Source organism: Mobula hypostoma, chromosome 9 (assembly GCF_963921235.1).
Source record: "Mobula hypostoma chromosome 9, sMobHyp1.1, whole genome shotgun sequence".
In the NCBI taxonomy this organism is placed as follows: Eukaryota; Metazoa; Chordata; class Chondrichthyes; order Myliobatiformes; family Myliobatidae; genus Mobula; species Mobula hypostoma.
In genome coordinates, this window is record NC_086105.1 from 131545517 (window position 1) to 131562819 (window position 17303).

General features: G+C 43.3%; 1 protein-coding gene across 1 annotated transcript in view; it reads right to left on the minus strand.

Annotated features, from left to right (window-relative positions):
• The window catches only part of ppl (periplakin), an 84572-nt gene that overhangs the window by 53957 nt on the left and 13312 nt on the right, over positions 1-17303 (minus strand). The window contains exon 2 of the mRNA XM_063059190.1: positions 758-857. Within this exon, the coding sequence (XP_062915260.1) occupies positions 758-857 (100 nt within the window). The remainder of the gene's footprint in view (positions 1-757; positions 858-17303) is intronic.

Sequence of the window (17303 nt, forward strand, 5' to 3'; positions counted from 1 at the left end):
TGAAGCAGAGAGCATTCAAGAGCAGAAAGGGGAAGCATCGACTAAACAGATAGATTGCTGGGATTTGTTGAGTGTTTTCAGTGGGTCAAACATTCTTCAGCACAAACACTAAGCCATTACACCAACACTTATTTTGTGAGATACTTCATACACATTCATAAGCCATTTAAAATACATGGTGGGTCTACTTCTTTTTGCAGAGATAGAGGAAATTCTCCGTTAACCAGCCACTTCTACGTTTATTCAACTGAATAAACAAGTTGGTGTCAATTAGCAACCCCAGAGTTTTACTCACATTCCCAAAGTACCCAATACACAGTCAGATTGTTAGGAATCATGTTGTGAAGTGGTTGGAATTTGCATTCAGCTATTTCCTATTCAAGTTATATTAAGAGTTTTCTTTTAATCAGTTCTATTGTCATCTACAGGTTATTGGGTGACTCATTCCTGAGTTATGATTTGATTCTAGTAAGTGGTTCAGTGGAAAAGCATGGAAAGATTTTTATCACGACATGCACTACTCTTTGGGCACCTCCCAGTTTAGAAACAACATAACATAGGGCAGAGCTTCATCAGGGTTTGCCCACAGCCTGATTATGATAGAATGGTGAAAAAAAAGCAAATGGATGCACACCCACCGATACGAGGGTGGCAAACTGGGTGTGACCTGTGAAAACCGAGACAGGAGCGTTTACGAAGCAAGCAAGCAAGCTGGTTATTCAAGCAACTGCGTGTTTCCACCCAGTTCAACACTTACCTGCAGAAGGCTTTCCTCAATCTGGTAGATGTTCTTCTCCACTGTATCTGCATTCTTTTGTAGCCGCTCGATCAGCTGTGTGAGCTTCGAAGGCTCCTTTCTGTAAAAGGTGAGCAAAACATTGTATTAAACTGATTTGAACACATTTGAACAGCAGATTTGAACACATTTGATGTCCAGACTCAGGTCACGTTACCTCTGTACCACTGCCAGACTTTGGAACATCACTCCTGCTCTTTTACTGCACACCCCGCCCTCCCCCACGATACAACCAAAGAAACTTTTCTCGCCTTTCCCTCGGCATTTGACTCCACCTTTAAGACTCAGTGTTTACTCATGGAGTAGCACAATGACACAGGAAGTGGAGCTCTCACCCCAAGGCTCCAGAAACCAGATTGAAACCGAACAGTCGATGCTGTCTATGAGGAGCTTACAGTGAAGCTTCTGGTATATTATTTCTAGCCAATAAGTAATGAAACAAGTAGAAAATCTATTCTTGAATTAAGAAAAACAAATGAAATTACAGATTTTATATAATTTGTAGAGCTCTGACCAAAAGGCTCAGCTCACATTTACATTATTTCATGAAAGTTATTAAACATATGGTAATAGATTTCTGTGGATAATTGCACTTAACACCAACATAACAGACTTCCTAACTACTGGGCTGCTAAACCCTATACGCCGTCATATAATCTTATCTGGTCACAGAATACAAGAAACTGAAGCAGGTCTAAACTACGGGGGCCCTTGACTTTGCTCCTTTCATAATATCACAACTGCTCCTGCACTTCCCCATCCTATCCCCAAATCCCCAAACCCTTAGCAGGTAAAATAAAATCAATCAACCAATCTGCTTTGAAAACACCAATGACAGACGACTGTGGCTGGGAATTTCAAACATTTATGTTCTTTTAATCCCAACAATGAGAGATTATTCTCAAGAGAAAACAGATTGCATTATTTACGTATTTCCATGGTAACCTTTATTATTAATTTAAAACTTGGGGTAGACATCAGCTTGACTACTATTTTCCATTCCTATGGATGATATTGAGAATGAATTGAAAGACAGCTGATAAACTCCTCATCTGAATCCAGCAAGGTGCAACCTCTTATTCTGCATCTGTGCCCTCTATAGTCCTAATCTCTCCAGTCTGTGGAATTAACTTTTCATCATCCACCTCCACTCAGTCCCATTCTAGATCTCACATGTTCCAATGTGGCCGGTTCTAAACTCCGGTCATTTAGAGGCCGGCCTTCATCGATCTCTCCTCACAGGGCCACCTCTTTTCAGGAATCAATCTAGTGAATCGACGCAAGACTGTCTTAGACAAGTCTTTCCTTCCTGAGGTAAGGAAATCAGTGGTGGACCGGTCAAGTCACTGCTTCACTGCTCCAGTGGAACTGGGCTCAGTCCTGACCTCTGCTGCCGTCCACCCCTTTGCACATTCTCCCCTTGGCCATCTAAGTTTGTTCTGGGTGTTCCACCTTCCTCCCACATCCTGAAGATGTTCAGGTTGGCAAGTTATTTGACCAATGTAAATTTCTTCAGTAGATGGAGCTCGTCAGCCTGGGAAGGCAGTCCATCTAAGAGAGGGAAAGCTCTGATTTCAAACCTCCGCTGCCTTGTGACCATACCCACTCATGGGAAAGGTTTCGTGAGTGAACCCCGAGGACAAATCTGGCGCTGGAGTCCCTATGGCAGTCCGAACATTGCCTTCAACCTCATTCTGTCAACTTCTGCGATGACACTGGTGACAAGCTGTATCGGCCCTTGCCCCTTCCCTTGGACAACATCGGTGTCCTGGAGAGGGGAGACTTGCAGCATGGGCAACTGCCGGTCTTCCATACAACCTTGCCCAGGCCTGCTCCCTGGAACCAGGTGCAGATCCATGGTCTCACAAGACTACTGGATGCCTCCAGAACCCAGGGGATGTAGGGAGGATAAAATGGAATAGGACAGGATTAGTGGGTGCTCCATACACAGTATGGATTCACTGGGCCAAGTGACTTTCTATGCTGGTTCTATGACATACCAAAAGCCTGCACAATTCCTTATACTGGACTCCAATACCTTCTCATTTTCATTTAATTTCCTTCTACCTCTTTAACATATTTCAGCAGTTCACAGCTTGCCTATGACACATTCACAATAGCTTTATTGATGCGTTGCTACAGAGCTGTCATGCTGATCCAAAGCCCTGTACATAGTACACTGTACAACCTATTGTACTTTACCACTGGAATCTCAAGTGCAAAGTCTTCAGTTCACAATGGGACTGATTCAACATCCATTGCATTCTGATTAATTACATCATAATTCAGCCCTTGTTGATAGATTCAAAACTGTAACATAAATTTTCAATACAGTAATACAAGTCTTCAAGCAGGTGTCCCCAATGTTTAAAATGAAACCAGGAAATTCCTGGGTAAAATGCAAGAGCTAGCAACCAGGATACTTGAGCAATAATTTAATCTCAGCCGGCAGTTGGACCTGGCTTGAACTGCAGAGAAAGGTTTTAAAAACATTGTCAGGACAGATGGAAATTATAACTGTATCCTTGGTGACATATGAGCAACAACATAGGTACTGAATTAGACCTGAAGACTCTAGAGATCGAGATATGGGTATGATCTCTCTGTACTGAATCTGCCGTACTTTTTAAGGATAATTGCATAACTCTTATTAGAACCTGCTTTTAGCATTTCAATACTTCAAAGTTTCAAGTTTATTGTAGACTGGTCAACAGCTTGCACTGTACTGAACCTTCACCTTTTTCTCTCAGTCTGAACTTATTCTTTATTATTTATAGGGACAGTGCGGGGTACGTCACCCCAGTAAACCCGATTAACCCTAACAATTTACAATGACCAATTAACCCACTTGTGAACTGTGGGAAGAATGCAGAGGACCCAGAGAAAACCCACACAATCCACAGAGAGGACGTACAGACACTCCTTACAAAACGGTACCGCAGCTGAACTCCAAAACGCCCCGAGTTGTCATAGCATCGTGCTAACTGCTACACTGCCACAGCACCCCAAAACTTGCATACTCAGTACATCTTTTAATAGCAGCTAAAACTCCCCAAATTCCTCCATTTTAAAGCCAGCTCCAAAAAGCTTGGCTTCCTGCATTGAGCCAACTATGGCATGGCAGCAAGATGGAAAGAAGCCAAGTGGAAATGGACTTAGAATTGGTTATTACTATTGTTCCAAGGGAGAGTGAGAAGATTGTCTTGCAAACTATTCATACGTATCAGTTCATTACTAAGTACATTGAGGTAGCACAACATAAAACAGGAAGAGAGCAGAATGAAGTGTAACAGCTACAGGGCAAGTAGACAATAACAAGACAGACAGTAAGGGCAATATTTTTAGAAGACAATGACAAGGTTGTACACTTTATATCAAAAAAAAAAGTGCTGCACTTCATTGGTAATGTTGAATTCAAAAGATGAATTTAATCTGACATTTGCTTATGTTCTGTGATTTCCTGCCGAGCATTCTGGACGTACTACACTGGCACCCGGCAACACCTGTGGGCTGGCACCAGCATATCCTTAGATTTTGCTGGTAAGTCAAACAACACATTTTACTGTATGCTTCGATACACGTGTTAAATAAATAAATCTGAATATGAATTTAGATTCAATGCTGTCCATGCCCAATCTTTGAAAAACAGTAACAAAAGAGAGTACTGTGGAACTTTATTGTCAAGTCAAAGTTTTGTTGAACTGCAGCTATCATGCAATTTGGATGTTGTGTTTATGGGGGACTGAGGAAAACTAAGCCAAAGAATCAAGCAGAGTCTCTTGAATTGTTTTGTTGTTTGGCAACAAATATCTTATATTAGACAACTGAGATTTGACGGGGAAAAAAAGGTTATAAACAATCTAATCGTTCAGATTTATGAACTTTTTAAAGTGCTGGTACTAAATTTATGCAGGTAGATATTACTAAGGTAACTTTATTGAACATGTGTTATTTGATTTCCTAACTTAATAGGCTGGCAAGCCAAAAGGTGGGTGGTTAAACGTTCTGCAACCAAATCCCACAAGGACATATAGTTCCTGAAAGCTAACACATAATACAATGGTTTATATATAATTTATGCTTTGCATGCTGTCTAAACTTCCACACCTGTGATGCTTCTGAAAGCGTGTTTTTCCAATGTAACTGTAGCATCCTGTACTTGTGCACGTGACAATAAAATTGACTTGACTGTTTCCTGGAAATGATCAAGCTCTGATGGTAGATTTAGCACTGTCCATGAGCAGCAGCTAATGAAGGCAAGCATGTTATAGACATTCTTTATCCCCTGTTCACTTGTGTCACCACTGTCAGGGAGCTATAGACTTGTACCCAATGTTCCTCTGCTCCTTAGTGAATTGACAATAACTCCACGATCTATGTCCAGGTTTCCCATGCTGAAGCTACATACTTCAGGCATTGAGAAATCTTTATAATTTTATTTTCTTCCTAACTTCTGTCTTTCACTTATAATGGGCTTCCTTTGAACAAACCTTTTCAGGTAACGTTTTCATACTTTCATCTCCCATAGAACATAGAATAGTACAGCACATTACAGGCTCTTCGGCCCACAATGTTGTGCCGACCCTCAAACCCTGCCTCCCATGTAACTCCATATACCTGTCTAGTAGTCTCTTAAACTTCACTAGTGTATCTGCCTCCACCACTGACTCAGGCAGTGCATTCCACGCACCAACCACTCTGAGTAAAAAACGTTCCTCTAATATCCCCCTTGAAATTCCCACCCCTTCCCTTAAAGCCATGTCCTCTTGTATTGAGCAGTGGTGCCCTGGGGAAGAGGCACTGGCTATCCACTCTATCTATTCCTCTTATTATCTTGTACACCTCTATCATGTCTCCTCTCATCTTCCTTCTCTCCAAAGAGTAAAGCCCTAGCTCCCTTAATCCCAAAACTACAGTACGTTTAGAACTTCAGATAACCAACAATAAGTACAAACATTGTCAGAGGATAAAGTTCCATTTGAACATCCATATCTGCCTTAACACTCTGTAAAATATTCTATCAGTTTAGATCAAGGGTTTCCCAATCCCTTTCATGACATGGACCAATACCACAAAGCCAGGGTTTCATGGACCCCAGATTGGGAACCCCTGGTTTGGATTATTCACATTACAATTAAAAATGGAAAGGGCAATGATCCTTTAACTGCATATTGCAGTTTTCCTATATACTGTAACTATAATTGACTGAATAGGTACTGCCTGTTACACTATTGGCATTTAGGGCGGCAATGAAGGCCTCCATCTCCGCTTATCCTTGGCCATCTTCTCTATCGTGCCCCAGGTGTGGTTCAAGGGCCTTATTCCTGCCTCTTTGGTAAGGTGCCAAGTTGTCTTTGGTCTCCTGCATTTACTCTGCCCTTTAGGGGTCCAATGAAGTGCTGTCTCAATGACGGTGTTGTCCTCTCTTCTCATCATATGCCCAATCCATCTCCAACGCTTCCTCATGATGTTCATGGTCATGTGCTCTTGGTGGCACTGAAGGAGTATGGCACGGTTGGAGATCTTTCTTGGCCAGAAAATATGGAGGATCGTCTGGAGGCTTGTAGTATGGAATGACAGCTTGCCAAGGTTGTTCTTGACTGAATGGTGGGAATTAAGTGTGGAGTAAAGAGAAATACTCACTTCTTTTCTGGGAAGGTAATCCATAATCATCTGAGTGGAGTATTGTTATGAAGTTGTAAACCTTAATTTACAAAGGTTCCACTTCTTTGCTATTTAACTGCTCATTGCAAAGTATTATTAAATGAAATAGCCATACAGCTTCTCCTTTGTCAACATCAATATTGTTTGAGCAGTTAACATTTTAATTACACAATGTACATTGAAGGTTCGTTTAAATAGTGCTGTGATTATCTTACAGGACAAATAATTCAGAGGGCTGGCCTGAAGAAACGATAACCTGAACAAATTCTAGCCAAATAAATCTAAGGTTTAGAAATATCTAAAATCAGTGATGATGACTATAGTGGATGTGGAGACCCAGCTGCTTCAGGGAAGGAAATCTACAGTCCTTATCTGGTCTCTGATCACCTTAAGACACCAATGTTTCACCAACGTGACTGACTCCAAAATAGCATTAAAAGCAAAGTGCTGCAGATGCTGGAACTCTGATTCTTAAAAAGAAGATGCTGAAAATTCTCAGAGGATCAGGCAACATGCACGAAGAGAAAAGCAGAGGTAATATGGCAGGTCAATGATTTTGATCAGAAAAGACTTGGACTATGAACACTGCTTGACCTGCTGAGTAATGAAAGCATTTTCCATTTACCTTGTGGTAAATATCATGGATTTATGCCATAACTGGTGTCCATTAGACAAAGGAGCAGAAAGAGGCCGTGGGTTAACTCTCTTCAGCCCGACATGGCTAAACTGCCTGAATCTCATCTTTCAGCCCACATCCTGTCCCCAAACTGAGAAAGCTTCATGGCAAAGAGTAGGGAGGGGCAGGGGCCTGTGACTGCACGACACAGACCTCCATCTTGGTTTGCAGAAGACATGAAAGTTGTTGGAGTTATGGATAGTAAGAAAGGTGGTCAGAAGACACTGCGGGATATACATCAGTTCGAAACTTGTGCACAGAAATGCCAAATGGAGTTTGAGGTGATGCATCCTGGGTGAACAAATGCAAGAGGGAAGTATAGATTAAATGGCAAGACATTGAGGAGCAGAGGAACGTTGGGTACGTTTATAGCTCTCTGAAAGTGGCAACACCAGCGGACAGGGGGTAAAGAAAGTGTATACTGTAGCATGCTTGTCTTCATCAGTCAGGGCACTGAGTACAAGAAGCTGGAGCGTTGTAATTGCATAAAACTTTGGGAAGGCCACACTTAGAGTACCTCGTGCAGTTCTGGTCATCATACTACAGGAATGATGTGAAGGCTTCAGAGAGGGAGCAGAAGGTGTTCACTAGAATGTTGCCTCGAGTGAAGTGTATTAGGTATAAGGAGAGGTTGTACAAACTTGAAATGTTTTCTCTCGAGTATCGAAGTTTGAGAGCAACTTGACAGAATTATATAAAATTATGAGAAACCAGGCAGATAGTCAGTGTCAAATAATAGGGAGCACAGCTTTAAGCTGGGAGGGAGAAAGTTTAAAGGAGATTTGTAACATAAGTATTTGTTTACACAGAATAGTATGTGTTTGCAATATTCTGCCAAGGGAGGTGCTGGAAGTGGATAAGATGGTGACATTTAAGAGGCACTTAGACATGTGAACAGGCAGGGAGTGATGCAGCCTACATAATTATGGGATTAGTCTAAATTGGCATCATTACCAGCACGGTGGGCCAAAGAGCCTGATCTTGTGCTACTCTGCTCCTTGTTCTAGTTTTATTTCATTTCATGACCTAGTGTACCCTTCACTCCAGGATTGGAACCAGCCCTGAATCAGGGAGGAAAACAAGACTGGGCTACAATCGGATAATGATCCCACACCTGATAGAACAATCCAAGCTTAGCAATTCAGCAGCATGCTACCATGCATGGTGGCAGAGTACTGAACAGCTTCTGGGGGGTGGGGGGGGGGGTGGTTTGAGGAGACTCCTGGAATGAGAGCAGCATCCATTATGGCGAGTGCAACTACCTCTAGCCAGAAATACTGATCCGTCTCAGAATCCTACCCAAGCTGATCTTCAACCACAAGAAATGTCTCAGTATAAACTGTGAGTGCAGATACAATCCAACCATAATACCCCTGCACCTCGAGCCAGGCTGTTCCAAAGCAGCTTCAGTCCTGTTATCTAGCTGTTAAGGTGGAAAATGACTAGGGCAGCACAAATCCAATCCAGCCAATCGTGACCAGCCTATTCACAGCTATCATCAATGGGATAAGAGAAATTCTTAAGAAACCCAAAACCTCTTTCACACTGGACTGAAACTACATGGAGCACCAATACCTCCTGCGTAATCTGACCTGGAACTACATCACTAACTCTTCTAGTCAAATACTGGATCTCTAGGTCACCACACATATGCAGTCCATCTGCCCAAGCCGCCACCACCTTCTGGTGGGCAATTAGGGATAATTAGCAACACCAAGTGCTGGAGGATCAGGCAGCATCTACGGAAGGGAATGAACGGCTGACGTTTCAGGCCGAGACCTTTCATCAGGACTAGAGTGGAAGGGGGCAGAAGACAGAATAAGGAGGGGGAGGGGCGGAGCTCAAGCTGGCAGGTGACAGGTGAGACAGGTGGGGGGGGGATGAAGTAACAGATGTACTAGGTGGAAGAAGTAAAGGACTGAAGAAAGAGGCATCTAATAAGAGAGGACAGTGGACCATGGAAGAAAGGGAAGGAGGAGGGGGAACCAGAGAGATGTGATGGGCAGGTACAAAGATAAGGGGTGAGAGGGTAACCAGAATGGGGAATGGAAAAAGAGAGGAGGAGGGAAGGAGAGAAATTACTGGAAGTTAGAGAAGTAGATGTTCAATTGATTTCTTTAATTCAGATTGATGGACGGATAATTAATAGGCTGAACTGTCTGTCCTGTTTGGCCCGAGCTGTGGTGTTGGAAATTGGCAGGGTTTTATTGCAGACTGTAAAGGTCCAGTATCTGGCCCTGTCAAAGAGTTACCAACATACACTTCGATAAAGCTGGTTCAATCAATTGCATGCTCTCAAGGAAAACCGCAAGAGGAGCACTGTGGCATTATTTCTCACCAAGGACACTTGTTTAGATTTATTTGCTGTGAACAAATTTCCTCCACTGTTGAGATGCTTTGAAAACGTATCTGCTAAAACATTCCCAGTCGGTGTATTTATTGATATACTGTGCCGAATAGGACCTTCTGGCCCTTTTGAGCCTCACTGCCCAGCAATCCTCTGATTTAATCCTAGTCCTAACCACAGGACAATTTACAATGACTAAACCTACCAGGCGGTACACCTTTGGACGGTGGGAGGAAACAGGAACACCTGGAGAAAACACATACTGTCACAGGAAGAACGTACAAATTCCTTACAGGCAGTGGCTGGAATTGAACCTGGGTGGCCTGTACTATAAAGCGTGGCACCAACCACTACGCTACCCCAGCTCTGGCCCCAGTAAAAGAACCATCTCATGAACGTTTCCTGAATTTATGTCAGAACGGTGGCGTGGTCCATTGTGATGGCAGAAGACAGCAGATTGCTTGCCGTTACCCCACTAGTCACACTGCATTGGTAATATTTCTAAATCAGGGTTTAGAACTGAGCATCAGCAGATGCGCTCCACTATCAGCTCAGGATTAAGTGTCTACCTGCATGATGGAAAGAGAACCTGGCACATCTGGTCATGGTGTACAACGCAGAATTGAGATTTAACTTTGTGACAGATTAGAGCAGATACCGTCTGATCCAGCATCAATCTGCAATAATCAACTCTTTCTTGCTTCACCTTCTCAGGGGTCTTTGTGGGCACCCCCATGCCATTTCCTGAGATTGCCAACCTTCAATACCACTCTGGATTCACCAGGAACTATAGACCCATCTCCAGGTTCTGCCAGAGCCAACAACCTTGAAGAATGTATTCTCTTATATATACACAAAATATACTGCATACAGTATATACTGCAACATTTGTCAGGAACTGTCCAGCCTGGTTTTTATTTTGGTGTCTTCCCCTTCCCTTCCTGAAGAAGAGTCTCGGCCCGAAACGCCAACTGTTTATTCATTGCCATAGATGCTGCCTGACCTGCTGAGTTCCTCCAGCATTTTGTGTGTGCCAGCAAAGCCTCTGCCCCTTTCTCACCAGATGGTAAATTTGGGTGTACCCCACCAGGAAATCAATGGCACTGCGATGACAGAACTTTTAGATGTCCAGCCGGAGTTGCTGTCCCTGAACTCAATGTCACCTGTGGTTTTGATTGATGGTAGTCAGACCTATGATCTGAAGTTTGAGAGTTCAAGCCCTACTTCAGAAATTTGAACACTAAAATCTAGGCCTAGAGTCTAACGCAGTGTGGATGGAGTGCAACACTCTTGGGAATTCTCCATTTCAGAAATATTTCTGTAGGTTTTATCTTAAATTAAGTCCTATCAGCTCACTCAAATAGTTGTAAAAGGTTCAATGGTAATAATTCAAACAGTAGTGGGACTTTTCTGCTGAGATGGCCGACATTCATCAAGGACACAAGGAGACCTACAATCTGGTTCGGGAAGCAACAAAATACTGCAGATGATAGAAATCAGAAATAAAACAGCAACATTGGAATTGACCCAAAGGTGAGGCAGCATTTGTGGCAATAAACAGAGTCACATTTCAGGTCAATAATCTTTCATAGGAACTGAGAGAAGTAGGAATAAAGTTGCAAAGAAGAGGAAAAGGGTGGAGAGAACAAATGACAAGGCTAGTACTAATATGCAGACTGGGAGAATTTGATTCCTTCCTCAAATATACCTGGCCTTCTAACATTTCACATCTGACCAGTCTAACGACTTTGCTTATTGGATCTTGCTGTGCACAAAGCAGCTGTCTCATGTCTAATGCTACAACACTGACCGTGGTTCAAAAGCATCTTATTGGATTCACGACATATGCCAGTGATGTTAAACCTAATTTTGATTCTGACTGCAAAGTACTTTGTGGTACTGGGAGGTGTTGAAAGGTGCTAAATAAAAACAAGTCCGACTAGATGGGAGTTGATGTTTCTTCACTAGTTTTAGTAAAATAATTTTGATAAATTTTAGTCAGTCTTCTTCCCACAGGAATATTTGTTCAGGAACAAACTTGTTCTACTTTTACTACAACCTTTTGTTTAAAAGTTCTAAGTCAATCATTTGATGGTCATTTGACAAACAAGTTGCCTTTGTGCTAATGCACTGTGTTCCAATAGCAAGTGGTGCTGTGGTACAGCAAAGAGGCGTTGTACTGTTTGCTTTTTCCGATCAGCCTGTCATTCCAGTTAAATCACCCTTGGGCCAAACAGCAATGCCAGCCAATTATTATTTCTCAATCCTATCTGCATTGCAGAAGTAACTAAACTAATTTATTGTTTGACTCATGTTTATGGAGGAACAATTCCATTTTAATAAAGCTTTAAAAATAATTAAAGCCATCTGCAGAGAGAGCATCCAATGTAACCTCAACAATATTATCACTCATGAAGATCAAGCCATGAAGCCAATTCCAAGCTTTACTGAAGTACATGATTGGTGATCACCATGACGACAATACCTTTGGATTAGTCACTCCCAAATGGTTACAATGGAATATGGTAGCACATTGTTTCCATCTTGTGTTATGGCTGTGAAATCTTATAAAATATTGTATGGCTACCCTGGTATATCCAAATCATTGGTTTCCTCATGTCAGTCTAGGTAATTTTTCTCTGTAGACTTTTTTTTGGTTTCTTTTCTTGCCCTGAAGGGGACCCCTTTCTCCTAGAAAACCCACTTAATCTCTCCTGCTGAGGTCAGCAGAAGCTGAGATGTTCCTTGCTGAAGATGAGGGAGGACTCTTGCTCTTTCCTGGCTCCACTGGGGAAAGCGGCATCTTCGGTGTGAGGTGCAGTTTTCATGGGGACAAGGCTAACAGGACCTTAGTTTAGATTTAAGGTTATGGGCTTAAGAGACAGGTAGAATTATGGATTTTGTTTTCTCTAGTAGTGGTGTGGTAGGTGTTTGGGACTCAGTCGCCTCCGTCCCGATGTTGGGGAAGTCCAGAAGGAGGGGTCACAGTTTGAGGATAAAGGGGAAGCCTTTTAGGACCGAGATTAGGAAAAACTTCTTCACACAGAGAGTGGTGAATCTGTGGAATTCTCTGCCACAGGAAACAGTTGAGGCCAGTTTATTGGCTATATTTAAGAGGGAGTTAGATATGGCCCTTGTGGCTAAAGGGATCAGGGGGAATGGGGGGGAAGGCTGGTACAGGGTTCTGAGTTGGATAATCAGCCATGATCTTACTGAATGGCGGTGCAGGCTCGAAGGGCCGAATGGCCTACTCCTGCACCTATATTCTATGTTTCTATTACAGACACAAGCCTCACCACCATCAAGGACATCTTCAGAACGTGGCACCATCCATCATTAAGGACCCTCACCATCTAGGACATGCCATCTTCTTGTTCGCACCATCAGGGAAGGGAAGCCTAAAGACCCACACTTAATGTTTTACGATCAGCTTTTTCCCCTCCACCACCAGATTTCCGAATGGTTCAGGAACACTATCTCACTCTTCCGCTTTACACTATTTGTTTTATTTGTAACTTATACCAATTTTTCAATGTGCTGCATTGTATTGCTGCTACAAATACAACAAATTTCATGACATATGTCAGTGATAAAAAAAAAACCTGATTCTGATTCTGACCAGTAGTGAAGGCAGAGAACCTTGGTCCATTTAAGAATTGTCTGGATCAGCACTCGAAAGTGCACAAGCCACAGGACTGAAAACTGAGAGGGAGCTTGAAAATAGCATTAATCTGTATCAGCTTCTTCAGGTGACAAGATTACAATGGGTAGATTGTCTCCTCCTGTGCTGTGAATGTCTCCGATTCCATGAATCAGACCATCTCCATGCCATCAGTATCCTACTGATATAGTAGAGCCTCAGTTTTGCAGACTGTTGAAGATTAGCCTTGAAGAGCAGAAATGTGATCCTCACAGAGTGGAAAAAAAGTTGAGTTGCTCTGTCTTAAGTACTCTTCAGTTGGTTTCCTATGGGTTGTGTAAAATAGTCACCGAGCCCTTTCTTTTGTGGAGAGTAACGTAACCAGGCATCACTGTCATAAGATCATCAACAAGGTCAGCTTCTCTGACCTGGGGGGCAGGAGAGATTAAGTGGGTTTTCTAGGAGAAAGACGGCACTTACAGGGCAAGAAAATAAACAAAAAAAAACCCAGAGAGAATACAAGTCAGAGAATGGAATAATTACCTGACAAACGTCCTTACCCAAAGACTGGTCAGAATGTGCAGCTCTCGACCGCAAGGAGTCCTTGAGCTGAATTGTTTTCAGTTTATTGAAGAGCAGGGTGAAGAGAATCAAGAAAAACAGAATGGAGTGCAATACTGAATGGTTTAGATTGGGGAAAATGGGAGGAGAGTGGAACATAAAGACCAGCATAGAGCCATTGGGCCAAATGATCTGCTTCCGTGCTCTGTATTTGCAGCTTTCTATCCACCCGTCCAGTTATCTAGAACCCTTCCATTCAATGGTAGGGGAGGGAGGAAGGGAATGTCGACTTGGACCATGAGAGGCCTGCGTCGGGCATTTTCATGTCTTACAAGGCGCAGATTGGAAGTCTGTGTGGGGCGCCACTCCTCGCACAGACTAGAGCAATGTGTGGTTAAGTGCCTTGCTCAAGGGCACAAACACGCTGCTACAGCTGAGGCTCAAACTAGCGACCTTCAGATCACTAGACGAACGCCTTGACCACTTGGCCACGTGCCCATTCAATGGTAAATGGAATATTTGGAATACAGTTTTAATGAATATAGCCTTTAAAACGGCTAGGAAAACATAAATAAGAAATGAAAATGTTGTTGTGCTCAGCAATTGCATTTGCATCCAGCAGCAAAAATGTTGTCTTTTATGGACTTGGCAAGTGCTCAGGTTGAAAGCTACTAAGAATTTGATGGACGCATTCACTAACCACAGCTTTCTTTGGAACGAGACAATGGCACAGATTGCTTCATCTGCTTTTGATCTTTAGGGAGTGATATTTAATGCAAATTGCCTGACTAGCTACAAACTGCTTCACTTCACAAACTGGAAGATTCTCACTTTGGACATTGGCACGGATGAGGTCAAAAGGCGAAAATTAAAAAAAGATTAGCTCTGTCATGTATTGCAGGGAAGCACTTTAAATCAGTCAATTTGCATCACCATCTGGTACGGAGGGGCCACTGCACAGGATTGGAAAAAGCTGCCGAGTTGTAAACTCAGCCAGCTCCATCATGGGCACTAGCCTCCCCACTATCGAGGACATCTTCAATCCCTCAAAGAAGGCAGCATTCATCATTAAGGACCACCACCATCCCCCAGAACATGCTCTCTTCTCACCAAAGAGCTACCTGAGCACAAAGGTACACTCAGTGTTTTAGAAACAGCTTCTTCCCTTCTGCCATCAGATTTCTCAACTGACAATCAACCTATGAACTCTGTTTGCACTACTGAATTTCATTCATATATACATACACACAAACATCACTATAATTTATAGTATATTTTATGTATTGCACTGTACTGCTGCTGCAAAACTACAAATTTCACCACATAGTCAGTAATAACAAACCCGATTCTGATTCTAATCAGTCCTACTGAGTGTGAAACCTTCAGATGACTGGACAGGTTAACATTCCATTTTCCCACTTCTCCCAACGTTCCTCACATCAACGGGGAGGAAATATCGAGCAGCTTGGAAAATTAGCATTAGGTCTGCCTTATCAGTTTATCAGTGGGTTAAAGTTGATCCACAATCATATTTATCCTGCCTGACTAATCCACACTCCCCACCCGAGTTGTATTTCAACACGAAACTCACTTTCTGGCCATTCTAGTCCTTCCACAGTTCACTCAAATGGTATTTAAATCATTGAGTCTATCTGATGGATTAACCTCCTTCAAAACTCATTAAAGCAGGAAGCCTCATTTACTATAAACAATATTTGGAAGCACTAATTGCCCCTAACTATTGAAAAAAATTGCCGTGCCATTTATCCCCTCAGCACACGAGGGTTAAATATTACTGGATACAACCACAGTTGAACTGCTCATGAACTCTTCCTGTTGCCGTCTGTTGAGGATAAACCTTTCACCATAAAGTTCACCACCCACAGACCATAAGAATTAATCAATCCTTTACTAAGTGTGTGGTTAATATTCTACTTTAATTCAATGCATACACACTTACACTGCAGATTTTGTTGTTTCCTCCTGCCCCCTTTCCACACCACTCCCTATCTCTCATTGCTAGGACACGGTGCCAGCCAATGTGTGGTACTCTGTCCGCTCTCCGTGTGTGGTCTGAATAGTGAGTGCAGGTGATCATGGCGATCATCAGACCCAAAATCTTATGCAATATGGATCTTATCGGGATGTTTCAACTCCAACCACGGCATCGGAGTTGGTGAAGGCAATAAAACTTTCATTTCCTGGGGCAGTACAAAGAGAAAGAGGGTAAGTATAGTCACTGGCTGCTTCCCTTCAAGGCCCAGTTGCTCCAGAGAACCAGAATCAAAGGGAATTTTCTACACAGGCCGCTTGTGTCCATCAGCTCAAACCAAGTAAATGGCTTCAAGGCAATTAGCAGTCATGTCTCGAGTGCACAGTTTTTCTGTCCCTTCAGAGTCCTGTGGGCCCAACCATATTTAAGAGCTGCCTATATTCTGTAGGTACGTTAATGGGTCCTGATCAGGAGAGACGACAACGTGACAAAGCCAGGGAGGTCCACAGAGTGTGGGGGGGTCTACATTCACTCACATCTTTCTCAGGATTCTTGAAGAATAGCATGCAAAGCAGCATAATCTTTTCCTTCATTGTTTCAATTCCTGCCCACCTGTGGATCTAACACCGCCCCCCCTCCACCCCACCACCCAGCCCCTTGCTCTGTGACCTCTGAAGTTCCTCCATTGTTGGTGGAAAGACCTTCAAGCACATAAAGCATACACTAAAGGCTCCGTTGCACTTGACACTTTGGGCATCACCAGAAATCAGAAGCTAGCTTCATCTTTTACAACAATTTCTTGAAGTAACTATTGTCAGGTGAAGTTTTGGATTTCTATTCAGCCAATTCTCGATCACCCAGCAGCCACACACAATCCATCAGTTTGTGGATAATTAAGAGGGAGAGAAAGCCTGCACTTCCAGGTCTAACTCTGCTGAGTTCCGAGGCTCCTGTGGCTGGCGGAAGTGCCCATCGTTTGGGTAACCGCCCCCTGACTGATTTTGGGCATGGGGTGCACCTTGGTGTGGGGGTAACAGGGAAAGGGGTTGCAGGTGTTGGAATCCATTCCAGGTGGACCATCTTCACCTGTAGGTCAGTGACTCGCTCTCCAATCCCAACTACACATGGGACGGTACCTGCTGTACTGGGAGCATCAAAGTTTCCCCAGAACACCAGCCAGCCCATTAGGCAGGGCAGAAAGGAGAAGGTCTCAGTGTCCTTCGAGCCTGGAGTTCAGAATCAGAATCAGCCTTATTAGCACTGACACACGTCATGTTATTGAATGCTTTGCAAACAGCATTGTTAGATCTGCCCCTCAATCTGCTGAGGTCGCTAGGTGCCTCTGAGGAGCAATCACACCAGTGGGGAAGGCACTGCCCACTGCCTATAGTCCCCCTTGTGGTCCTGGCACAGGTGAACACTGAGGATACAGAGCCTGAATGAGGAGCATGGTCTACGAGCAGATCTTGATGCCTGCAGGGCCGTCAGTGTAGATGATGTCCGAGGTACTATGAGTGGTTGTCGCTGTGTTTACCCTGCTCCTCCCGTACCCTGGACGACTGAGTGACAGCATTTCGCATCTCTGGCAGATCAACCCAGGGCTCACTGCAGCCAGTCGTGTTCCTC